A 27,432-nucleotide genomic window follows, 5' to 3' on the forward strand; every position below is an offset into this window, starting at 1 on the left:
AGTGGGAAGCGTGTGATAGAAAAGGTGATTGGCTAAACAAAGGTGCCACGTGGAGGCCTTATCTAGATGTTTGTTTATTGCTTGACTAATGGATAGAACACCAAATTTGATAGACCGCCTACTTTTTGGTCGTAACTGAATTAAGTTAAGATTGCACATTTTTCTTGAGTATTAAAGATCACATACATGCCCATGCCCCACTAACCCTACCAAACGAAACAACATATTTGATCACCAATTGCCCACAGTTTCGTTCATATCTTTGTGACCAAACTAAGTAAATATCGTGTTGTGTTGATTGTGCTCGTTATTTCTTAACAATTGGCGTCGGCGGTGATCAATGTTAGAGATAGTGATAAAATATAAACTCTAAATATTGTACAAACTCCAAACTATAATCCGAATCATTAAAAATGTCAATAAGTGATAAAATAACAGCAACAAAAAATGTCAATACAATTTTACACAATGTCAACACAGCATCATCAACCGTTGACACTGTGTTAACATTTTTTAACGGTCCAGATCATAGTTTGAAGTTTGTACAATATTTAAAGTTTGTACTTCCTTCGTCCCATTAAATATGCAACATTTGCTTTTCGACACAGGATTTTATGTAGTGTTGTTTTGTGAGTTAATGAAGAGAGAGTAAAGTAAGAGAGAAGAAAAAAGTAGAGAGAATATTGTTCCTATTTTTAGAAACATTTTATTTTTAATGGGATAAATAAAAAAGGAAAACGTTTCATTTCGAATGGAACATAGGGAGAATTTGATTACATCCATGTTAGCATATAATAGTAGATAATTTGGTAATGTAACTAGTAATAAGGATTATGATATATTGATAACTAGTACTAGTATTGTATAGCCATCATCTAAAATTGAGGCCGGTTCTTTCATAGCCATTAGTAAATATTATGACTATTACTTTAAATAAAACAACATGAGTTTCTTCGTCGGCCCATAAACAAAGACTTTTGAAAATAACGTACTGGGTCTTCCAAAAAATTTGGCAAGGCCCAGACCAAACTTAAACAATTTTTAGAAGAAAACTTCCAACATTCTTCCGGACATTTCTCGCCGTTAATGCGACGTAATTCGGAAGCACGAAAAAACCAGACACCAAACATATAGGTGTCGTTCGGTTGTCATGACTCTTTATCATATGATTATCCATTTTGGATTGAGTTGTTGAGTTATTTTAGTTGGAAGGGGGTTGAGTGTAACTTATTATCATATGATTATCAATCTGGGATTAAGTATTGCGATTCAATCTCATGAAATATAATCTTTCAGATCGAACAAGCCCATATAGTGCACCCATGTTATCGAATGAAAAATGACTCGATCTCAAAAAAATTTAAAAATTCAAATTTTAAAAATGAAAATGTATAAGAATCGAAGCATACAACGGCTTTGATGCCAATGTAGAACAACACATACGAATATGCATACATTAATTTTCGGAATCTAAACGAAATTTTTAGAACACGTGCGATGGTTCGATTTCCGGAGAATAATCTTTCCGAGCATAATATTAAAACCATGCAAAGAAAAGCAAGTAAACTGTGCTATGAATGTTTCCAATGGCCTTAATCTCACAAGAGAAAAACAAAACAATATTTATTCAATGTGTTGGGCCAGTATTTAGGCCCGATGATTATTTTATTTCAGCCTAATGTTTGTGAGATGATGCTATTTACAAGTTGGGCCTCAGTTTCTTTAAAATGTCTGGGCCTCATCTTTATTTGAGTAGTTGGGTTAGTCTTCTTTATGGATGGGCTACGAATTAATTAAGGGATCGATCGGGCCTGCTTTTAAGAGACGGGGATGATTCATTTTAAGGTGTGGATTATTATCCAAGTGTGTTTTAGCCCCTTGTAATTAATTGGTTTGATCTCCGTATTTAATTAAATCTCTTTATCTAATTAGTTATAAAGTAATTAAATTTGATGATTTAATTTGATCGAAAGTAACCAAATATTTTGATTTAAACTAATCCGATTAAATTAATCTTAAGTAATTAAATCTCTCAGTTTTTAAAAATTATACGTAGTAATTGTATAAATTGGGTTAATAATGTAGTAAAGAGTGTTCATGTATGTATTCTATCTCTTAATTTACTATATCTTCACTTTAACTACTTATATCATTTATTAAAGTGAGTGTAAAAAAAAGTGACTCAAGTAACAAGGGTAAAAAAGAGTATCATGTTTTAATCGTGTATTATAAGGTTATATTCTTGTAAATCAGATTTGTGTCGTTACCGTGTAACCCGTATTATATTGGGATGTTAACGACTTCGTGTCGAATTCAGATTTGTTCTTATGGATTAAGTCGTTATCAAGTTGACTTCATAATGACACAATCATCAATAGTTCAGATTCGGAAACCCGCATAATTTATTATTCCTAATTTAGAGAGTGTTTGGCTGACCTTGTATATATTTTTTTTATATAAATAAAAATGCTCAAGTACTCTGAAAGGGAGGCGAGCCATAACTTGATTGGTAAGGTGTTTAATTTTTGGGTACAATTTTTCATAGCCTATTTTTCTATAGTTGGCCATATAAGCACATAACATATACTACTCCACTATAAAGAAAAGATAGGCATTACTTTATAATAAATGCGTGTGGTGATATACAATACCTAAATTAAATGAGAACTCTTTGTTTTCATCTTTTTCATGCTCTAGTAGTAAGTGTGCAATAAGTTGTAGATATATCGTTGCCTTTAGTTAATACCATAAACATTTATATCATGTCAGCATTTTTCAAAATTTTGTACATTTTTTAATACTTCAAAAATTGCTGTCTAGGTCATCGATCAAATTTATATTAAATTACAGAAACATGAAAGTCCAATTCATATTTTTCTCCCTTTTACTTCAAAGAGATGATGAATTAATCAATCAAACTTTGATTTTTTGTGTTAATTATAAATTTGATGATCCTCATAATTATTTGCTGTATTGAATATTAAAAGAAGAAAAAAATACTATAAGCTACTCATAAATCATGTGCGGCTTATGAGTTGCTATGTATGTGTGTTTTTATAGAGGTATTGTATTAATACATTTTATTTAATTAGTTATTTTCATAAATTTTACTATTTCACAACATCATGGTAAGTACTAATGCATTTTATTTCATTTGATTATTTAACAATTTTTTGTTTCGTTAGGTCCTTATAATAATAGTTTTAATTAAGGTGAATCTTTATTTGATTGGTATCAAAATTTAATTAACTTTTCTTAGTTTAATTAAATTTATATTTTTCTTCTATTTATTTATTGGGAAATGAGAAATTAATACCATTCTGTTATCAACTTATAAATTTTCATGTTTCTAATTATTTCAATATTGCAATTCAATTAATTTCAAAATTAATAAGAGAGTAAATTAATTAATTAATTAATTAACACTAGGAAATTAGTTAAATTTTTAAGTTCGTTAAATAGAGATATGACAAATGAACTTCTTACACTAAAATGATTACTACTAGTATATAAGGATTTAATATTGAAACAAAAAATTGTAACAAGAAACTAATGAAATAAAATGTGTTAGTACAAGAACCTATAGATGTATTTTTCCATGAATTAAACTTGTTAGATACACAACATTGATTGTCTAACTAATAAGTACTAAGCATAATACAAAAATCTGATCGAATTAGTTGGTATACTATTTAATAGTGAGATATATTCATAATGAACGATGTGCAAGGTAAATCACATAAACACTATTTATTATCATTCTGTAGTTATTAGAATTTATTGTCCCAATTTAAAGGAAATATATATCAATATAAAATGTAGATAGAGAGAGTATATATATTGGGCTACTAGATGGGGCATGAATTTATTGTGCGCAATGGAGTAATAATTGCCACGTCTACAAATGCCAAATCCAGCTACATTTATTTATTTAAACATCAATATGCTTTGGCCAACTTTCAACATTAAAATTACCCTAAATGCATTGTATGTACTATCAAAATCTAAACGTATTTAATTATTTTTCGTTTATTTATTTGGTAACCACTATCGATCCCACCTAGCCATACCACTAAAGAAAAAAGCAACCCAATCTTGAATTGCTATTATTTCGACTATCATTATTCTCCAACTAGTAGGCTAGTAGGTATGGACAATATTAATTTAGGTCGAGGAAATTGCATTAATTGGATTTTAAATATTTATACTTTTGCAACATTACATAAAATACTAGTATTAGTGAATTTTGTAACAATTGTCCATGTAAAATACTACACTGCTACATTTGTAGCTATCTTAAAACATTTTTGTAATAAATAAGTGTTGCGGTATGATTTTATTTTATTTTATCATCAACTTTTTATTATTTTTCTCTTTTTGCTCTGATTTTATGATTAATTATATAAGAATTTATTTCAAATACATTTTAATAGAATAATTACAGTTTCTCTGTTTGTAACATGCTTTTATTTGGTGATATTTATAAAGTACTAGTAATTTCCATGCAAGGATATTTTCTAGATATTTCATTGTAGATGATGCAATATGAATCACATCTTTATATTACGTGACCAAGGTTTCATCTTTATGGATATGCAGTTAACATCTTATAATAAACATTAAAAAAAGTGACCTATAATTATAAATTATAATTAGTAGTATGTGGAAATTAGTCCAACAACTCAATTAATGTTGGATATGCTAGGCATGATTATGTTCTTACAAAAGCAACTCGGTTGTGGTCTTTTGATTTGGACACCTTAAATTTGAATGTGATTATTAGGTGAATGCATCAATAATAGTAGTTATGGTTCATCAATTAATTTGTTGGGCCATAATATAGGATGCTGCCACAGCTACTAATTAAGGATTGATTATTGTTGGTAATGTTACTTCATCCAGTGTATTTAATAACACAATAATAATAACGTATGATCTATGGTGAGGTGTCGATAATTTGTTACATTTGCAATTACTTCTCTCATCGAATTTAGTAATTATAATATTTTAATCTTTATATGCACTTCTTCTTTCGATTATTTTCCTTGTATAATCTAATTTTTAATTCTGACGATCATTCAATTTCGGCCCAACTTGGAGATAAGGTCGTAGATAATATCAGATGGCCAAAATCGGCAAAGTGTGAGTGTTTTCGGACTAAATTTACACATGACTAACTAGAATCAATTTGAATATAAGAATATTGTTAATCGATTGGCGACCTCTAGAATATGTCGCCTAAATCCTCAACTTTTAATTTCGGAAACCTTCAAAAAAGTTCGATGCTCACATAAATAGCTATTGAACTATAAGAATATATCTAGAGATTTGATGAGCTACATGAGGAATCAATTATCATTATTTCATATCTCTGAAATTCGACGAATTCAAGTTTTTTTTTTTTTAAAAAAAAACTGACCTATGCTGTTGTCAGGGGCGGAGTTACGTGGTGGATAAGGGGCCATGGGCACCCAATAATTTTGAAATTTAAGGGGAGTTTTAGTAATTTTAAGTTCCAATAATAATTTACAGCTATATTACTGTTACGTAGTTAAATTTGATAATTATGAATTTGCATGTCGGAGCTTTGATCTTATGGCTAATTCCTTTTATATCTTTGTTATGCCTTTTTGTTGTAAGATTAATATACCAAAAGTATAATAAAAAATACTACCATGGTTTTTGAAATTTGTTAAATTTGTACAAGTTATTTCAATTATTTAAATTTGTTAAACTTGTGGAGTACAAGTTAATCCAATGTTAGTTTGCCATTTTTCAATCTATTCTTCAACCCAAAATAAATAAAAAAATATACCACAAACGTGATAATATCAACAAAAAACGAATTGAAACCAAATGAGTGCAAACACGACTCTAGACTCCACAAAACTCATTGTACAGCATAAAATAGACATTTGTCAATATTCCACCATGTAGATAGATGATTAGTCCATTCCATAAAAATAAAATTATCAAATTTTTGTAAGTCCAAACAAAGATTAATAAAGTTCACATGGGTAAATAAGTAAAAAGAGGCCCAAGTAAAAATAAATAAAGAATAAAGGTGTAATGATATTGGCGGCATCATGTGAAGTTGCTATTGGTTACTTTTGATAGAGACAATGATTAAGTCAAATTTTGTCGATATATCCAAATAAAAAAATAATAGTAATAACAATAATGATGGAACTTGTGTTTGGTGTGGTGGAATTGTCGAATTAGATCTCGAATATTCTATTTGCTCTGTCAAAACCCAACCCAAAACCACACAAAAATCACCATATAAAACAATCTCTTTATTTTTTAATTCTTTCTTATAATAGCTTAGATATTTTTCTTTTCATAAGTAATAGTAGCTAGATATCATTCTTTCATCCCAATTGCCTGTTTTAAATTTTTTATTTTTATTTTGTTTGATTACATGCATAATTATGTGCTATTTTGTCATTGTATGCTATAATAGACAAACTTAGTATTTTGTAGAATTCTCTCTTAAAACAGCACATATTGCAATGACCAAATCAACTAAGTACTATAATTAAACTATATAGCAAAATAGATATACACATTATGCTTTCTGAAGTGTACATATTTTGATGATTTTGCATTTTAGATAAGAAATGGGAGGTAGTTTTGATTCGTTCCTAATTAATCCATATGCAAAATAGTACATATAGCTATGTTGTTAAGAAAAAAGACTCATATGTGACAAATATTACTATTATCATATTATTTTTATCGACTTCTATTTTAGGTAGTAGGAGTATATGATAGTGTAAATAACAAATAATAATTCATTTAAAGATAGTAAAAGTTCTATACTGTTTATTATTTGAAATGGATTAGTAAATGTTACTATACTATTATTACTGTATTTGAAATGAATTACGTTTATGGTGTAGTTAGAACTTTACCAATAATGTTAATAATCAAAAAGTGTGCTTGTGACAAATAAAACAAATTGAAATGAATAAGTACTTTTTATTGATCCACTGCAGCATAGTAACAAAAACACAAAATTGAAGTTGGCAAGAACACTATAAATAGATCTAATTAAACTGTACATATATACGCATGAATCATTATATAAAATAATTCGGATTGGGCGAAATTATTAAATTTTCGAATAATAGAAAAAACAGGTTCTAACGTATACGATATACATGTACACAGAAATGTTGTGATGCACATCTATGTGAATATCTCCCTTTTATCATCATTCTCAGTAAGACTCCGCTTAGCATTACTTATATTTGTAGTAGTAATACATTTTAATTACCATTGATATTATTAATTTATGTAAATTTAAAACTCAATTTAATAATTTCGATCAAATTTTTTAAGGTATTGCAGCAACAACAAAACAAATATTCTCTCCTCCTATATTAATTGGTACTACCATTTTACTTGACTCATATTTTAAGGAAATATAGTGAAAACGGGTGAGTGAGATTAGATAGAGGAATGTGATGTTCATTATTAAAATAGTTAAAAAGTAATAGGATTAATTAATTTTTAAAATTTAAAATTTGATTGTCTTTAATTTTTCGAATTCATATATTCAACACCTATAACGAGTTACCTTATTTATTTGTTTAACGAAGAATTGCAAATTTACACACAAAAGGAAGTGTACATATAGTACTGGGTCAGGCCACCTTGCAACATGGGTTGGGGACCATAGTTGAAGAGTTTCTCTAGCTCATTAATTTTATATTCGGAGAAAAATTAAACAAAATCATTTCATGTCGTAGTGTTTGCACTCTTTCTTATGGAATTATAAATACTCCATATTTATATATAAAAAAAAATTTGTTAGCAGATTCTAGTTAATTAGTAGTAGAAGTAAAAAGAAATCAACTTTCATTTCTTACGAAGTCAATTCCATTTTCCAACTGATCTGAATATGTGATTATCCAACAAATAATTTTCAAAATTTAGCATTTATTTGATAGTACTACAACTCCTTGATTTCATTTGCTCACTCAGATTCTCGCCAGCGCTACATCCTCTGACGTTTCTTCATTTTGAAATTAAGGAGTCCTAGTTTCTAGTGTCTATTGATAGTTCTAGTATATATGTATAGTCGTAGTATCATGAGAAAACTAAAGGACTAAATGAAGTTTGAATTTTAAACAGTAGTTACAGTGTTATGTTAAAATTTAATACTTAATTCTTATACTCATCACAATCAAACTAATATAAGAATAAATTTGAAAATAATTTGGGATTTGCGGGTACCTGATTAGTTGGGTTCGGGTACCTGCATCGGGTATTAGGGTACCCAAATTTATATGCGAGTCGGGTATCAGATAGTATACTTTAGAAATTTTGGGAATTTGAATTTTCGGGTTGCGGTACTTGCAAGTACACAAATTCACATGTTAAAATGTGACAAACTTTGTGGAACGAACGGAACTAAAAATATGTGATAAACTTGCTAGCCAGATGGAGTACTTTATATTGATTGATATTGGCATTAAATCCTCAAGTATAAAACAATCCTAGTTTGATGTAGAAAATGTAAAAATTATATGTTATCATCCAATAAAAAAAAGATATAGACTGTCTAAAAGGATGGTGCGCAAATTAGATTGATTCTGAATTCTCGTTGAATTGTGTTGTTGCCATTTTCACACAATTTTAAACCTACACCCAGAAACCCATATTCATGCAATAATAATATGCAAATCAACCATACTAGGTGAAGACCAAATGCCTAGGCTTAGACCTTCCAAAATTAGTATTCAAATTTAAAACATTTGACAATTGATCTCATAAATACTACTCCGTACTCACTTTACCACTAGACTACCTAAAGAATGATAATTTTCCTTTTACTACTAGTCCTCTCAATCTTATAAGTATAATCATGTTAAATCTTTTCATCGAGAAAGATTTACTTGTTGAATTAGTGTAACATAGCGAATTAATCAATTGAAAGTCGGTGGTCAAAAAAGCAAAAATTAGGTGATCAAATATTATAATCTCCACCTTGAAAATATACACCTCCATTGTTATACTTATAGGAGTAATATTTACGTGACATTTGACTTTTGAGGGCCTCTCAACAAAATGACTTAAAATTTGACTTTTGACTTTTCAGGACCTCCCAACAAAAATGACTTAGTTTTGTTTTTTTCCTCAAAACTCATCCTTAGATTTTTATATTGTAAAGAAATCTTACAAAAAATGTAACCGATAAAACAATCTAATTATATTGAATACTTCATTTAATTAGAATGATTAGTTGCATAATTATGTAATTCGACTATCAACTAATCACCGTATATAACTATTTTATCATTCCAAAGTTGAGTTGATGATGGTTATATAATGCATATTTATAAAAATACTATCGCGGTATTGTTCGTACTCAAGTTTATGTATTTTTGCATTTTAGTCACAATCTTTCAGTTTATCCTAGATCACAGAGAAATCAATTATCAATCCAAGTATAAAATTGAATAATTCACTAAATTCAGCCATATTTTATTCTACTCCATGTATTATTAATGTTTGCACACAATGACACAATAGATAACATATAATGATGTAACTTCAACCAAATTTTCAACGTGGCATAGAACCAATGCATTTTCTACCAATCGACACGGAAAAAGACATTTCCTACCCAAGGAAAAGTACAAAAATTAGGCTTGTTTACTAATTTTCGTGTAAGAGAAAAAAGATTGTGAGATAATTAAGAATACATAAAATATTATACACCCCGATTTAAAATTTTATTCTTTTCAATATAAATCTTTAATTTTATCCACGCAATAATCATAAAGTAACAAATTATAAAATTGAGTAAAAGGGATTATGCATATGAGCTTAAGATTATAGAAGTAATAACTTTTTGTAGAAATAAAGTGAGAAATCGGAAACGAACAATAATAAATCGAATATGTGACACAAACATTATTGAGTATTGCCCACGTGCTGAAAGTGGGGAATCAGTGGAATAATATTTATACCACTTTATTTATGGAGTCCACATGCACGACTAAACGATGTGCTAATTTTTGGCATTAAAATAATCAACTCATCCAACGGCTACTAGGATTTTTCACTATTTCATTTTCGTAACTAAAATTAATCATTTAAATCTTTCATATATAATTACCATAAAAAATGTTATTGTAGTAGTACAATATATCAAAGTTCATTCTGACCTACAAAACACTAGTGTGATTATAATAATGTCTGATTTATACATGCAAATGCTAGTACTATAATCAAGTATGATTACAATATTGAACTACCCCATTAAAATAGTCACAATGAATTATTATTATTATTATATTATTATTATTATTAATATATTATTATTATTATTATTATTATTATTATTATTATTATTAAGTCCTCAATCAATATATCTTGCAAATCTTAATGTAACAATTAAAATTATAGGGTAAACTTTATGTTGTATTGATTATTATTATTATTATTATTATTATTTGAGTAAATGATTTTATTTACAAAGTCTGAATTAAATATTATGTTTATTATTAATTTGAATTTAATATAGATAATTTCAGAATTTTAATAGTAGTATATTTTATCACAAAAACTTAATTTTAATATCATTATTACAGTAGTAATAATAATAATAATTATTATTATTATTATTATTTATTTCTCAGACAATAATTTATTTAAGAAGTCTTAATTTAACTATTACGTTTATCAATTATTACTGGTGTAAATTAAAATAAGTTCAGAATTTTAGTAACTTTTCATATTTTCAAATACGAAATTAAAATATTATGTGCATAGTTCCTTTTCTTTACCCAAAAAAAATATTTTTGTTAAATAATATGATTTTTAAAAAAAATGATTACTACAGATTCTACATAATATTTTCAAATACAAAATTAAAATATTATTTATATACAAACGGTTATAATCGATAAGCATATATATTTATGATCGATAAATCCGAAAAATGAAGTTCTCAACTAACTGCCCAAGTTCTATGAAGTATTGTCAATTACTACTATCAAATTGGATTGGAGAATAAGTATTTCAGTATAAGAAAAGACAGTGCATTCATTTTTTCTCTCAATTTTAACCGGAGTGAAAATTTAAAAAAAAAGAAGTTGACTTAAATGGCCACCGACCTCTTGGAAGAAAAAAATACTTGTCAAATTGTTTTATGGAGTAACTAATATATTCACCATTCTCAGCTTTGACTATGTAATTTGTGTTGGAAATTAAAATTATATCGGGCTTAACCGCTTAACTAATATGCGTCCACTTTTGTATAGTAACATTAAAAATCGTTTTCAATCTTCAAATTATGGAAACTTAAAGTGAATTAATTATTTTATTGATTGAATTTGTGCTTTAGAATGGAAATTTGGAAGATATGAAGATTTTATATTTTGAAATTCATATATTTTCGCAACAAATTCATAAGTACATAATTCCACACATAATTCAAAGTTTACAAATTTTATTTTAAAAAGAAAATCAAGTCTAGTTCTTTCCATATCGCATATTAAGCTGGTTGGAATTTATATATTAATGTTCATAAATAATTAAATACTATTGCGAAGGAAAGTGGTTTTAATGTGGAATTAACACAAGCAATACTAAGAGATTTAGAGTTTTTTTCTATAGAAAAAGAAGCTCAAGCCCATACAAAACGAGCAAGAATCCTCAACATAACACAAGCTCCTCAATAGAAAGAACAAGAAACAAACCCAAATTAAGCCTAAGCAATGGTGATTCAATAGTAAAGTGTATCAAATAAACGAGAGTAACCATGCACATAATTGATTACTTAGAGCACTCCCAATGGGGGTGGCGAAAATCCGGCGAAAAATCGCCGGATATCGCCGACTTATCGCCGGCCATTGGGAGGATTTCGGCGATTTTTCGGCGAAAATCCTACCGATTTTACGCCAAGCGGCGTTTTTTCGCCGGATTATCGCCGAGCGATCGCCGGCCACTGTGGGCGACGCTCGGCGATAAATCGGCGATATTTAATTTTTTTTTTTTTTTTTTCGGCTCAACGGCTATTTTTACATCCCACCCCTATAAATATTTCCTCCACTTCCTCCATTCATCACCCACAATCTTCATTCTCTCCATTTTCAATCTCTTCTCCCAATCTTCAATCTTCATCAATCTTCCAAAAATTATGAGCTTTTGGAAGAAAAATTCCCGCTCGGGTAAGGGTAAGGGTAAGGGGAAAGAGTCGAGTTCACAAATTCCCAACACGGATGAAGCAAACGAGCAGTGGATGCACTCGTTGTTGGCGATGGGTTCTCCTCCCGGCCAACTTCCATACGCGGGTCCGGCCCTCTGGAAATGCATCCAAAGCCTGCAGATTACGATGGGCCTCGATCCCGACGCCCCTCCGGCCCCTCCGTCTTAGTTTTTTTTTAAAAAAATCTTTGTTTATTTGCGTTTTTTATTTGTAGTTTTTTTTTTCTCGTTGTATTATATTTTCCAATGATTAATACAACGATAAATTGTTCATTATTAGTCTATTTATTAAATACATTTGTAGGGAAAATTAAATAATATAAAAAATAATGATGTAAAAATGAAATGTTGAGTTAGGGAGAAATAAGGGAGAAATAAGGGAGAAACCAATGTAGCAGTTGGCTAAAAGCTGGGGATAGATGCTGATGTGGCGCTGATGTGGCAGGAGTTAGGGAGAAATAAGGGAGAAATAAGGGAGTGTCATTGGAAGTGCTCTTAAAACATGGAAACAATCGAATGTGAAAAACTCTTTTTAATAGTAAAAATAAGTACCTAATAAATGTGTTCATACTTCAAATAAGTAAAATAGTGTCTCCCCATATTGGTGTCTCATTTAAACTCTAAGGCTAACTCAATCACTACAACAATTCCTAGTAGGAGTATAATTTAACAATAAAAGTAGTACTAGTACATTAATTTGAATAAACATTACCTTAATAAACTAGAGTTTCGCATTGCTCGAGTAAGTTTGATTAAACCGATAAGTTAACAATTTGTTATGGAAAACCGTATGTAATAAACAAAGAAGTTGATTTGTTTGATTACAAATATTGTCGGAATAAAAATAATTTTATTTTAGCGAAGTTGAGTTAGATTTAGGTCACAATTTACAATCGCAGCCGACACAAATATGTAATGGTAATTGGTAAATATGTTTATAATTATAAAATAGGAGACAAGTTGAAGGAGGAGGTGATGTCGGGAGGTACAAATAATACTAGTTTATGGCGTATGTAAAAGAAATACAAAAAGATATAAAATGGCAGGTGCAAATGCTTTATTTGGTGCACAGCTGGAATTAGCGGATCACAGCTGGCACTATATACGGGAAGAAAGATGCAGCAGAGGTTTACGCAGCTACTCAGTCGCCGTTTCCTCATATTCAATACTCCTATCTCTCTCTCACACACTCAAACACACACACACACTCCCCATATATATATATATATATATATTTATTTGAGACGAGAAAAAAGGAGTGGAATAAATATGTGGGAGGATCAATGCTAAAGCGTACACACACTCACACACAAATTGACGCGCGCACCACAATTTTCAAAATGTCCATATTCTCCTCCTTTCTTCTTATAATGCCTCTTACCTTAATTTGATTCATTTTGTACGTCAAAGTTAGGGCACATCTCAGTTTTACAACTATGGCCTTCCTCTTTTTTTAACACATTACTAATCTCCATCTCAGTTTTACAAATATGGCATTGCTTCATTTTTATGAGTACCACATGTCAAATTTATTAAACTCTTTTTGAGGATGTAATTTCAGACTTTCATATCTCTGAGTGTATTTCAGTTTATCTATGTTCCTCTTGATTCTTGCTTGATTTTTACGAGTAGCACATATCAAATCTGTTGAACTCTTCTCGAATATGTAATTTCATACCTGCATATTATTGGAATCCCTATCTTTTCAGTATATTTCAGTTTATCTATGTTCCACTTGATACATACATACATAGAAGCAACTCCTTAATCATGCTTCTGTATCGACGTCAATCCTTACTCTTTTCAGGTGTTTTATGATGGACTACAACATAAGACCTTTGGCTTTAATAGAAATGTGTATTTTTGTTATAAGCGTGTGTTGCTTAGGTGTAACTAGAGATTTTTAATTTAAAAATTGTAAGAATCGTATTTAAAAAGTGAGAAAAAATAGAAGAAGAGAGAGTGAGAAAAAAAATGGGGTGTGGTGTGCCAAATTACCAAAAATGGAAAGAAACTATATTTTTTTGAATAATTAAAAAGTAAAAAAAAAATAGAACATTTAATTGTGGAAAGAAAGCTAATAATTTTAAATTTGGGACAATTTTGTCATTGTCAAGCTTTTTGATAATTAAGTAATTAAGTAATTTATCAAAAGTAGAAAGAGAATATTTTTTTTAGTAGATCAAAATTGAAAAATAAGTGAATATTGATTTGTGGACTGAAAAGATAAATATATACTCCTTTTACAATTTCGGGACAATTTAGTCACTTAAAGCTTTTTCAAAAATTAAGGAATTTATCATTTTTATTTGAATTATCAGTTTACATCACAATTCATCCCATTGAATCACTTGTTGTATGAAGGCCCTGTGATCCAAATATACATTTTACAATGCATAGAAAATTTGGGCGAGAAACGTTGTTTATATATAAATCTACAATACTAGGGGTGCATTATAGTAATACTATAATTAAAATGATAACTAATACAAGCAATCTATGATATATAGACAAGCAATCTGCATACGAAATTGTAGCAATATAATGATATCATAATTAAAATGACAACCTAGACAAGCAAAATCTGCGATATACATAGAAGTAATCTGCGATTCATAGGCAAGCAACTCGTCATATGGTTCCAAGCAATATGTGATATGAAATCAAAGATAATCTAGCAAATCTACTATACATAAACAAGCAAGCCTGTCACAATAAGATTGAATTTGCTAATAAATCTAAGCATTCTCATCGATAGTACATTATCATTTTAAAAGTGATTGTGATATTAGTACAATCCTACAAGACTATAATTAACTTTTGCTAGAGAATTTAATGTGATTCTTTCCTAAAAGTGATTGTGATATTAGTACAATCCTACAAGACTATAATTAACTTTTGCTAGAGAATTTAATGTGATTCTTTCCTATACAACCAGAAGTCAAACATTTAAACAAAATCAAAATTAATAAGCACGATATCAAAAATCAAAATGATAGTTATTAGTATAAGAAAATATTGCCCCATAACGTGGAGCATTAAATTATACTATAATGACAATAACAAACAAAAACTAAAGGTATTAACAAACGTAAAGAAGATTGCCCCGAAAAAACACCGACTAATTTTCATAATTAACTCCTATATTATGTATATACAAATACAGATGTGAGATTTATCGAATCATCGGATTTTAGAAAAAAGGTGCCTATAATGTAAAATTATTTTGGTAAGTAGACTCGAAAGTAGAGAAAATGAAATATTGAAAATTCCAAGAATAAAGCAGAATATGGAAACAATTAAATTTATAGTGAATTAGCGAAATGAAAAAGAAAAATGGAGACGATTTTGGGAATGAAAATACAAGTTGACGATGATTATGAAGAGTAGATGGCAAAAACCTAGCGCGGCCCATTCCATTCCTTAAAAGGCAGTGGCAAAAGCGTCATTTGAGGCGTGGTCAAACCAGAATCCAGCAAAAAGGTGAACAAATCAGGCATTCCAGCGTTTGCCAAGGTTAGTTTAGTCATTTTCTTCTCTCTTATAAGTACCCAACAGTTCGCTTTCCAACACACTCCCACCAATTTCCCCCCTCTCTCCTCTCTCTCTACTCTTCTGCGTTTCTCCACAGTCGCAAAAAGCGACAACTTTTGAAATTCACGCAATCTCGCCACACCCTCGACGCCGGTTGTTCTGCTTTCAAACCCAGGCTGCCTCACTATTGTGGAATCGCAATTTCCTGAAACGGCGGAGCCAAGCCTAATTCGGTTGGCTATGGTGATTGATTTCGATTGCGTTGGACTCAGATAGGCGAATTGGTTGGCTGAGAGTGCAAATAGGGGACTGGCGGCGTGTTCTATGGGGAAAGTGGGGGTAGCCTTGGCGGCGGCGTGTGCGGCGGCGGCCTGCGTCACGGCGGCGGTGATGGTGAGACGGCGGATGAGGCGGAGGCGGGGGTGGAGGAAGGTGGTCACGCTGCTGGAGGAGCTGGAGGAGGGATGCGCCACCCCTGTAGGGCGCTTGCGCCAGGTTGTCGATGCTATGGCGGTTGAGATGCACGCTGGCCTCGCCTCTGAGGGCGGCTCCAAGCTTAAGATGCTTCTCACATATGTGCATAATCTTCCCACTGGGTAAACCCCCTAATGCTTCACCCTCCCTCTCCATCTCTTGCATGTTTCTTTTTTTGTACACCTTTCCTTGGTTTTGCTTCCATTTCTATGCTGATTCTATTCGATTATGTAATTGATTTTGAAGTTTCTGCCTTGATTTCTGAAATGATGCAATGGTTGTTGTTTTCTAAGACCTAGCATATGTTATTGGAGTTCAATTTTTCGATTTATTCATCCCTGTTTTTATTGCTAAGATGATTTGAAATTGAAATTTGACTTCAAGGCTGATGAATAATTTATCATTATTGTGCTGGTTGGAGTCTATCTTTTCGTGTTTCATTACTTGCCGAAGGAGGTCTGGTATTAATGAGACCGCGTATGCTACTGTTTTTTTTCCCCATCTGTTTTTAGTGCAATTGGTCTGCTATTCTGCCTATACTTTTAGCAAACGTGCGTTGCTTCAATGTACTACATGATGATCATTTTCCTTACCTCCACAAGTGAAAATTGCTCAGTTTTTGTTACTCTGTACTCTCTTGGCGTGGATCAAACCATTCTTCCTATCTCCTGGTTTACTTGATTTTTACTTTCTTTTCTTTGTAATTTTGGTAAGTGATGAATGCATTTTCCTTTTGTATTATTAAATGCACTGCTCGGAAAGCCTAAGTTAGACGTGAGCTCTTTTTTTTGGGATGATTGCCACATTTTACTGCAAATACGATGATTATGCCATAATGCAGGGTGTATCTGCAGAGCCATGCTTTCGTAGATTTCCATTCATTAGCATCATGTTGATGAGCTTTCTTGGTTAATATTGTTGCTACTTGATTGAAATTGTTCCTATATTATGATTATAAGTATATCTCACCATGTAATAAAAAAAAAAAATCAAATTTCCAGGACGGAGAAAGGGATATATTATGCTCTAGATCTTGGTGGTACTAATTTCCGAGTCTTGCGGGTTAAGTTAGGAGGCCAGAGATCTACTATAATTGAACACAATGTTGAGCGACAACCCATTCCACAACATTTAATGACAAGCACAACTGAGGTGACTGATCTTTATGTCTCACTTCCATTTTTAGTTCTGTGCTGGTGAGTGAGATTTGTAATATCGGATGTTTCTTGTTCTATCCATTTTCTACTTTCAGGAGCTTTTTGATTTCATTGCAACAAAATTAAAGGATTTTGTTGAAAGGGAAGAAAATGTCTCTGAGCCTTCGGTAGAGGAAACACGAGAACTTGGCTTCACATTTTCGTTTCCTGTGAAACAAAATTCTTCATCGACGGGGACTTTACTAAAATGGACCAAAGGATTCTCTATTCAAGACATGGTTGGTTCCCTTCTTAGTTACTCACAACTCACACGTCATTCTCATTGGCGTAAAACTAGTTGGAGAAAAATATAATCATCCTCCCTTGTCCGGTTGTCCCTTCTCATAAATGTGTTTTAAAAGACCATTTTATTAATATCAGGGAATTATTGCATGGTTGGTTCTGCTGCTGCTTACTACTGTCTTGTTATTATAACAGGTGGATTTAGGTCTTTATTCAACTAAAATAATAGAAGATTGAAATAAATGATTTCTTGTTCATCTGTTGCATCAAAGTTGCTGTGCGAGAAGATCTTATATTCATAACACTTCATTGCAGGTTGGTCGAGATGTGTCTCAGTGCTTACAGGAGGCAATGTCTCGAAATGGCCTGAATATGCGAGTGGCTGCTCTGGTAAGATCTATATTTCGTCTACTTATGCATGAAGTATGTTAATCTGAAAGGCTTGTACAAGGGGAAATAAAATTTTTTTATGTTGGGTCTTGGGTTATTCAGGTCCAATTTACATGACTGTTTGTGGAGGAGTTTTTTTCTCTTGCAAAATTGTGCAAAAGAATTTTACAAATGTTGCTTTTATTTCATTTGACCACAGGGAGGGCAAATATGCCTTTTTTTGAAATTTCATTATGGTGAGCTACACTGCATTAAGTAGTTTTTCTGCTGTCTATTCGATCCATTCTTTATTACTAGTTGTTATTCTTCAAGCCCTTGCTGGAATCGTAGTTCCATGTTTCCATAGCAACACCAAGTTATATACATTCTCTTGTGTAGCTTGCTCAAGAGCTAGTGTCTTATTTCTGAAATTTTTGTGTTGTTTTTTGCTGCCACATACGATTTTTTCTGCCATTTGTCTGTTTCTCTGTTTCTACGCTTGCAGTTGTATAATTTAACTTTATTCTTGTTTATGCCAGGTAAACGACACTGTAGGAACGTTGGCTCTTGGACATTATCATGATCAAGACACTGTAGCTTCTGTGATTTTTGGAACAGGCACCAATGCCTGTTATTTGGAGCGTGCAGATGCCATTATTAAATGCCAAGGCCTGCTTTCAACGTCAGGAGCCATGGTAAAGTTTTCAATCCATTGATTAGATAATGATTTGATGTTGCAGACTTACGTGCGTGCTCGTCAATCTTGGCTTTATATATCCTTCTATGTCGTAGGTTGTCAACATGGAATGGGGAAACTTTTGGTCATCTCATTTGCCAAGAACATCATATGATGTTGACTTGGATTGTGAAAGTCCCAACCCAAATGATCAGGTAGCATTAGCCTTCTTCCTGGGCCTTTTCCCTGATTTATCAATTGACCATGCATTATACACTGAGTTTATGCTTTGTCGATGGATGACTTATGAAAATCATGCTGTAGGGATTTGAGAAAATGATCTCAGGAATGTATCTAGGAGACATTGTCCGAAGAGTAGTTCTTCGGATGTCTCAGGAATCGGATGTTTTTGGACCCGTTTCTTCCGGATTACTTGTTCCTTTCATCTTGAGGTAATGATATCATTTTTAGAGTTAATATTCCCCAACTGTAAAATAGCATATTAAAAACCACAGTATATAGTGCTCTCTGCATGGGCATATATGTTACTCTTTTTATTGCCAGAAAGCAATTATGTATATCTTCTTCACATCTACAACAATCATAATGTGTTATTAAATGGGAGAAGATGAGTTGTAGTTTACGACTTTACGTGAGCGGACTTTGTGGTGTTCCTTCGTTAAGTTAATTATTTTCTATGCATAAATTTAGAAACCTGTGAAAGATTAGGCTAGCTCAGTTTGGTAGAAAAAAATACGAAGAAAGTTAAAGATGCTTTTATGAGTTAAAAACGCATCATTATTTAAAGTATGTTTGTTTATACACATTAAAAAGATGCAAAAACGTACACATAAGCCACATTTTAGGCCAGCCAATTATATCCTGGACCGACAGACTGAATTCTATGAATCAGAAGCTTAACTTTATCTTATGACTGGAAGCAAGTTTACTGCACGATTTTCATAATTGTATACAAATTGAATATGTGCTGTTTTCTGCTGCCTGCCTTGAGGTTGAGGCCTTCATCACTTCTGTATCTAGCATCTACACATTTTTATTTATTATTTATTGTTTACTATATTTTGAACTTTGAATTGTTATCTGATTGGTTATGAACTTTTTAGGACACCCATGATTGCCGCGATGCATGAGGATGATTCCCCAAACTTGATGGAGGTTGCAAGGATATTAAGAGACACTCTGCAGGTGGACCCTCCTTCGTCACATTAGTTATTCAAACCGTAAATGTTTCAACCACTAATTCTTATTCTTCTTAATGATGATTTTTCCTTTCAGATCCCTGATGTTCCTCTTAATGTTCGGAAGCTTGTTGTAAAAGTGTGTGATGTGGTAACTCGCAGAGCAGCGAGATTGGCTGCTGCAGGTATTGTAGGATTATTAAAGAAGATTGGGTGGGACAGGAATGGTGGAACTGCGAGTAGTAGTAAAGCTAAAGGTGGAAGCCAGAGTAAGATGAGACGAACAGTAGTAGCAGTCGAGGGGGGCTTGTATACAAACTATACAATGTTCAGAGAGTATCTAAATGAAGCGATGGGAGAAATATTAGGCGAAGACGTGGCTGAGAATGTCTTAATTAGAGTGATGGACGACGGATCAGGTATTGGAGCAGCACTTCTTGCTGCATCTCATTCAGCTTCTTTGGCTATTGATAGCATATAGTTGCTTTATGTACACAAGTATATGCCTTACAAAATTAAATAGCCCCTGTAAATTTGTAGAAATTATAGAGTAGCTCAAATGGTGAAGGGGAAAGGGTTGTGCATATGTGTCATAGTAGGTCTATCTCATAGTTTTACAGTATTCTCAATTATAGAAGGTATTTGAGAAATTCATTTTAGAATATAAGAAATTGTGGGAATCTCATTTGTGGTCCAGTCCAGTCTGTAAAATAGGTATAGGTATGAAGAATTGAGTTCAATTCTATTCATTCATTTATTTATTATTATAAATTGAGCTGCTGCATCTTTGACATTAATGATAAATTTGATCATATGTGTTTCCTCTCCTTGTGTTCTTCCACCATATGTATTTTGTTCAGAGCATTATTACAATAAACGTAAATATGAGAGAATTATAACTACTTAAAATTCAGAGCGTTTTTTTAGTAAGTAATGTAAAAGTAAATCGTTGGAGTATTATTTTGTTGATGTGATAACAAACTGAATATTTCTCGGGCCAACACGATAGGTATAAATAGCAACCTATTCCGTACTATAAAATCTTGTGTCAAGAATGGACGCATCTAATTTCTGCATGACTAACAATGAAACTTAAATACCAAAGTTTGAGGAACTGAAGCTTTATTAAGGGAGAAAGAAAGAAAAAAAAAGATTTTGAGTTCATTATGGGAATGTGATCTTTTAATTTATGTTCATTTGTCTATTTGAAAAAGGGAAAAATAGACAAATGATCTTAAATAACTTTTGAGAGGTTCATGGTGAGTGTCATAAAACCTAAAGCAAAAGAGTAGAGATGTTAGTCCAGCCTGAAACTCGTGGCTGACCTAAATAATCCATTAAATTTAGATGATTAGGATTGACAATTTATGACCCAATAAAATTATAATCTGAATAGCACCACAACTTGAGAAGGTTGTCCAATATCCAAGGTTGCCTCGAGAATCGATGGTTGAATTTAGGTGCACTCTTTGTTTATTTTTCCATCTTAAACAACTGATTTGTTACTTCAATAATTATTCTTTTGTTATATAACTATAACAATAATCTTCTTTTTATACTCCCTCCGTCCCAGTTTTATAGTCACATTTTGCCATAAAAGTCCGTCCCACATTTATAGTCACATTTAGAATTTTTCATATTTGGACATAAAATTTTACCCTATTATTCACTAAAATTACACTCAAATGTCATTATCAACACAAAAATAAACCAAAACAAAATTAAAAAACCAAAAAAGTCAAAAAGAGACCCACCTTCAACCAACTCACTTCATTTATTACACACTCCATCATCTCACTTCATTTATTACACACTCCACCATCTCACTCCTCCATCTTACTTCATTTATTACACACTCCACTATCTCACTTCATTAATTACACACTCCACCAATTCTTTAAAACCCGTGCCATAACTAAATGTGACTATAAATCTGGGACGGAGGGAGTATTTAATACACATGAATGTTCAGTTTTTGTTAATGAAATATAATACTAACATATAAATGAATTGGAAAATGCAAACAATAACAAATATTTTGAATCCTAACACTCATTTGAAATTTCTTTAAATGTGTGTATATTATTTTTATTGTAAAAATCTTAGATTAGATGTTAATGTCAATAGCTATCGTAAACTATTCTTACATGTTAAATTATTCAACAATTCAAGATTTATCATCTTGTGTGAGGGTTTTGCAAGGTCATGTGAATTGGCTGAAAATTCATAGGCAGATCTAGGGTTTGGGATTTTGTCGCTAGTCTCCCTTAGAAATCTTCGATAAAAGTGTGAATTTTGAAAGACAAGTGTCTGTTCTAGACCGAACCTTACTGTTCTTAGATCTTTTACTCTTAGAGAGCGGGTGGTATCTTGAAAAGTAATTTTCATGGGAGTGGAGATATTGGGCTTTTCGTTGCAGCAAAAGGCGATTCCGTCGCCTTAGCGGCCCCCACGTTCCGGCCGACATCATGTGGGCTTTTCATGAACACATGGATAGTAGTATTTGGTGTTTGGTACTCCCTCCGTCCCACAAAAGATGTCGCACTTTCCTTTTTAGTTTATCCCACCAAAGATGTCACATTTCCTTTTTTGGAAAAAGTTCTCTCACATGAATATAAAAATCACATTTTCTCTCTCCATTTAACATACAGAACAAAACCTCCTAAAATCATGTGTCGTCCCACAAGTGTGACATCTTTTGTGGGACAAAGGGAGTACAAGGGGAAAACCAACTCCCCTAATATCTGCCCTTGAGCGTGATTGTGTTATCAGGAAGACTGATAGGTTCTTGAAAGCACCAGTTGATAGGTTCTTGACCAATCGAGTCTGAGCACCATGAATTGAACGAACAAATAGAAGAAAGGATAAACCCTAGTTGAGGTGTTAGGGGTGATTTCCGCCAGAACCGGGAATGAAAATAAGTTTATAGTACTTTATTTCTCAATGAATGAAAATACGATAGAATTCTAAACCCTAACACACGTCTTACTAATCAAGAAGATAATTAAAATAAAAGATTACAAAAGATATGGAAAATAACTAAAGATAACTAACTAAAATAAGAGACGCTAAATCAAATAAAATTAGGAAAGATATATTGAATATGATTTTCGATGAGATTTGCTAGATCGAGAACCCTATCAAAGACATAGATAAACAATATATGGGGTGTGGGGGGAGTGGAAAACCACCTACTTTGTACCGATCATGAGATTGTTTTCATAGCTACCACACTCTGAAAAGATAATGTGAATAATGCAATTTCACCCTATTTCTAGGATACCACCCACCCCCTTAATAAATTTGTTTAATAATGAGTGTTGTATTTGTAACTTTCACTTGTATTTCTTGATTTCTATTTGTTTCAATCGGCCTATTGGTTGTGAGATTAACCATTTTATGTGATAGCTATCAAATGAGGTCTCTGTTAATTTGTGGAGCGCTCGCTCCTACGTACTGCTTCAATATATAAAACACAACTTGTTTATTAGTTTTCACAAATTTAGTTGGTATAATACTTTTTCTTCAGTAAATAAATCGAAAATTCGAACGATTCATTATTCGTGAGTGTAGGGTTTGTGATCTGTATTCAAAACATTAAATAAAATATTTCTTTTACTTTAGTTTGATTTTATTTATTTATTTATTCTATGTAGGAGAAAGTCAACAATTTCACCTGGAACATTCTCACTTTTCAGTGTTTTGGATGCTACTTTAATTTTACATATACTACATTAACAATTTTATATCCGAATAGGTGCATAAACTTTTTACAAAAAATTAATTTATAGTAGTTTCTAATTAAGAGTTTATTCTTAGGGTTAATTGTTGCATATTATACCAGGGTCAATCTTTCACCCTGATTAATGGGCCCAAAACCTAATTAAAACAGGCCCAGTTCCCATGACATAATAATAATAATAATTATTACTATTATAATAGTACTTAGTCCTGTAAAAATAATTGATTAGCACGTATTTTAACGCATAATTGATAAATTAATAATGTAATGGGAGTCCACATCATTATTAGTGTAATTGGATTACTAAAATTAGAATGTTCATACTTTTTCGAAATGAACGAAGAAGGAAATAAGTACGTAGTTCATAACATCAAGATGACACGATTTTGAATTAAAAAATTAATAAAGTGGAAGAAATAAAAAAAATAATTAAAACTTAATATAACGAATGTCATAGTAGGAAACAAAAGTTTGGGTAAAATAGAAGTTGATTAATTTAAGAAACAGAAAAAAATGAAAAAAAGAAGACCATTAATTAGCAATGGAGGAAAAACTAGCCGTTAAACACAGGCATACCTTTGCTGTAACGTTCAAAATCGAGAAGCCCCTTTCTTTTATAAACCCACTCTCTCATCATCTCTCATCATCCCTCTCTCTCAATTCTCTCATTCTCTGCGATCGCGGAAGAAGTAGTGACAGATCCCCCTTTCTCTCTCCATAAACTGCCTCTTCTTCTCCGATTTGCACACAATTTTCATCTCTGAATCTCATTCTCTTGAAATTCCTCATTCTCTTCTCCGATGGCCACCACCCACCACCAGGACAGCAACCCTAACACCCCAGCCGCCGCCGCCGCTCCTCCCAAGCAGGCTGTTCCCGCCGCCAAAACCGTTGATACTCAGTCCGTTTTGAAAAGGTACTCTTCAGATTGTTCCTCTCTTCCTTTTCAATTTTTAAGATCCGATTTCCTCAACTCGTGTGGCAGATGATCAATTTGTTGTGTTTAGGGTTTCAATTTAGGCCTTCGTAGTTTCTCTGGAAAAAGAAAGAGGGAAATCTTGTGCATTCTTTTGCTTGATCTACCCATATAAATTCCCTATTGTTGTTTAATGTATCGAATTAATTAAAATCGTTGTGTATTGTGGATTACAATGTGCGATGCATTTACAATTGAAATCTAGGGTAAATGAACATGGATGAGTACTTTGGCTTGAAAAGGGTATTTATGTCTGTGGTAAATTATTCTATGCAGATTTAATCTGATAATAACATGACTAATCTAATTACATATATTATTGAAGAAAATGTTATTCTTGATGGGATAGAGCTCGATGCCCAATTTTGTTATATGCATGAATTTGAGGATTGCAAACATCATTCTTGATGGGATAGAGCTAGATTCCTTTTATTGGATTAGATCAAAATAATGTAGTATATAAATTGCACCAAATTTGGCTATTCAGAGTTGCCTATTCGTTGATGCTAATCTCTGCTTCTGTGCTTGCTCTATCAAGTTGGTTATGATGATAGCTGTTTATTTAGTAATTTAGGAAATTTTCTCCTTTAAGTTTGTTCATTTCTTGTTTATTGTTATCCATTTGACCTGCATATCTACGGACTTGATCCATTCGCCTTCTTTTATAATGTCGATGACTAACTGTCTCAAGTTTGTTCATTGAAACAGATTGCAGTCTGAGCTAATGGCACTGATGGTAAGAACTATTGCTTTGTGTCATATGGTGCAACATTTATTTGCGTCTTTGTAAGCTCTAATACTCATTCCAATTTGCTTTTAATAATCCTTAGATGGGTGGTGATTCTGGGATATCTGCCTTCCCCGAGGAAGACAACATATTTTGCTGGAAAGGGACGATCAGCGGCAGCAAAGATACCGTCTTTGAAGGAACTGATTACAAGCTGTCACTGTCCTTCCCTTCGGAGTATCCTTTCAAGGCTCCCAAGGTCAAATTCGAGACATCTTGCTTCCATCCGAACGTCGATATTTATGGGAACATATGCTTGGACATATTGCAGGTTACCATTACTACTATAACTCACGATTAGCTTTGTCTTCTTTCTTCATTGTCAGCCAAAACTCACTGTGTGTAGTGTAATATTTGCAGGATAAGTGGTCATCCGCGTATGACGTTAGGACTATCTTGCTGTCGATTCAGAGCTTGCTTGGAGGTAATACATCAACAATGTTTATTGATGTGTAAATGTAGTTGTTTATTGATATTCATTGTGATACTAACTGAGCAATGGTTGTATATGAATAGAGCCCAACATAAGCTCACCTCTTAATACCCAGGCAGCAGCCCTTTGGAGCAACCAAGAAGGTATAAATATTTATATACGCATGACTGGGTTAATATTATCAAATACATGTTGATAATACTAGTGAATTAAAATCTTTTTGTTATGATTTTTTGGTTTGCAGAGTACCGGAAAATGGTGGAGAAATTGTACAAGCCAGTGGTCTGAAAAAAGATAGTTGGATGGAATTGGGTTTAGAATTTGATTGAAATTAAAATGTTTACTGCTACAATTTACATTTACAGTGTTGGCATAATTCTTTAAATGTTGTTGAGAAGTGAACCTTTTCGGTCCACAATGAATTGTTGAATGATACTATATCCCAATTTTACTAAACTTTTAAAGCCTATACATTTGTCATGAAAAATTTTAATTTTGACTTGGTAAAATATTTAGTGCTGAAAGTGATAATAATGAATTGAATATATTGGAGATTCCACCTCAACAAGTAACATCGGCACTCCATATGAAAAAATGATAAAATGCCTCAGTTTAAATAGTACAAAATTTGATTCAATGGAATGAATAAAATAAAGTTTTGCTGTACCATAAGTTGGAAGTAACTAGGTTCATTTGTGTAGAGCAGTAAAAACCACTTGTACAATTTTTTGAAGGGATAATAAGTAAAAAATATGCTATCAATTTTTAGTTAATTAATATATGTTTTCACCACAAACGTGGTGAAAAAATATATGGTGAAAAAATACATGAACTTTGAGTTTGTAGTCAATTTCACCCAAATTGAATCCTACTTGATAACTTGACTCACTGGGATGCCCATGCCACCTGAGCGGCTGACCATTACTTTGTGAAAAAATACACGAAGTTTGAATATTATAAAACATTACACGAGCTTTAAATGTTGTCAAAAAAAATATAGCAACTTTTGCTAATATGGTTTTATATTATGGTGATCAAATCTTAGGTTCCTTTTCCATGGGATAATCATGTACAAACCTGACTGGTTAATAATGATCATGGTCTAATTATACAAGAATTTGCTTTGAATTTGCATTTTGTTTTAAAAATTTCCAACTTATATTCTATGTACTCTACCTTCGTAAGCTTGAATTGTGGTTAAACAAAAAATAATAAAAATTCTATGGACATCACGGTCGCCACGTAGGACTAAATTTGGTTAAATTAAATTTGTTGGAAATGGACTAAAAACTTCAAAGTTCGTGTATTTTTCACCACTTTCGAAATTCGTGGGAAAAATATGAAATTGATGCTGCTTTTTTTTTTTTTTTTTTTTTACTATTATCCCTTTTTTGAACTAAAAATGAAAACATGTCCCTGCTACTATTTGGTCAAGAGATTAGATAGGGTTTAGGCCTAGATTAGAAGCAGCCCATTGGGCTAGATGGATGCGCTTTTAGGCCTTATCAGAATTTCATTAATTGTTTTAATTTTATGATTCTCTATACGCTAAGAGCATCCCCATCCGTGCTCTTAGCTAAA

The 27,432-nt window shown here is 32.0% G+C and overlaps 2 protein-coding genes across 2 annotated transcripts; both read left to right on the plus strand.

Annotated features, from left to right (window-relative positions):
* The first annotated feature begins 15,786 nt into the window (after nucleotides 1–15,786).
* Nucleotides 15,787–20,740, plus strand: LOC125190253 (hexokinase-3). Its single transcript, XM_048087501.1, has 9 exons — nucleotides 15,787–16,352; nucleotides 17,232–17,382; nucleotides 17,483–17,665; nucleotides 17,985–18,059; nucleotides 18,578–18,733; nucleotides 18,831–18,929; nucleotides 19,039–19,166; nucleotides 19,839–19,920; nucleotides 20,011–20,740. The coding sequence occupies exons 1-9, from the start codon at nucleotides 16,081–16,083 to the stop codon at nucleotides 20,392–20,394; spliced, it is 1,530 nt and encodes a 509-aa protein (XP_047943458.1). The 5' UTR covers nucleotides 15,787–16,080; the 3' UTR covers nucleotides 20,395–20,740.
* Nucleotides 20,741–24,288: 3,548 nt separating this feature from the next.
* On the plus strand, nucleotides 24,289–26,307 carry LOC125187411 (ubiquitin-conjugating enzyme E2 19-like). The gene is made up of 6 exons (XM_048083999.1): nucleotides 24,289–24,571; nucleotides 25,340–25,367; nucleotides 25,462–25,689; nucleotides 25,779–25,842; nucleotides 25,935–25,994; nucleotides 26,096–26,307. Exons 1-6 carry the CDS (start codon nucleotides 24,456–24,458, stop codon nucleotides 26,137–26,139), a joined length of 540 nt encoding a protein of 179 aa, XP_047939956.1. The 5' UTR covers nucleotides 24,289–24,455; the 3' UTR covers nucleotides 26,140–26,307.
* Nucleotides 26,308–27,432: the final 1,125 nt, after the last annotated feature.

This window comes from Salvia hispanica, chromosome 5, assembly GCF_023119035.1.
Source record: "Salvia hispanica cultivar TCC Black 2014 chromosome 5, UniMelb_Shisp_WGS_1.0, whole genome shotgun sequence".
In the NCBI taxonomy this organism is placed as follows: Eukaryota; Viridiplantae; Streptophyta; class Magnoliopsida; order Lamiales; family Lamiaceae; genus Salvia; species Salvia hispanica.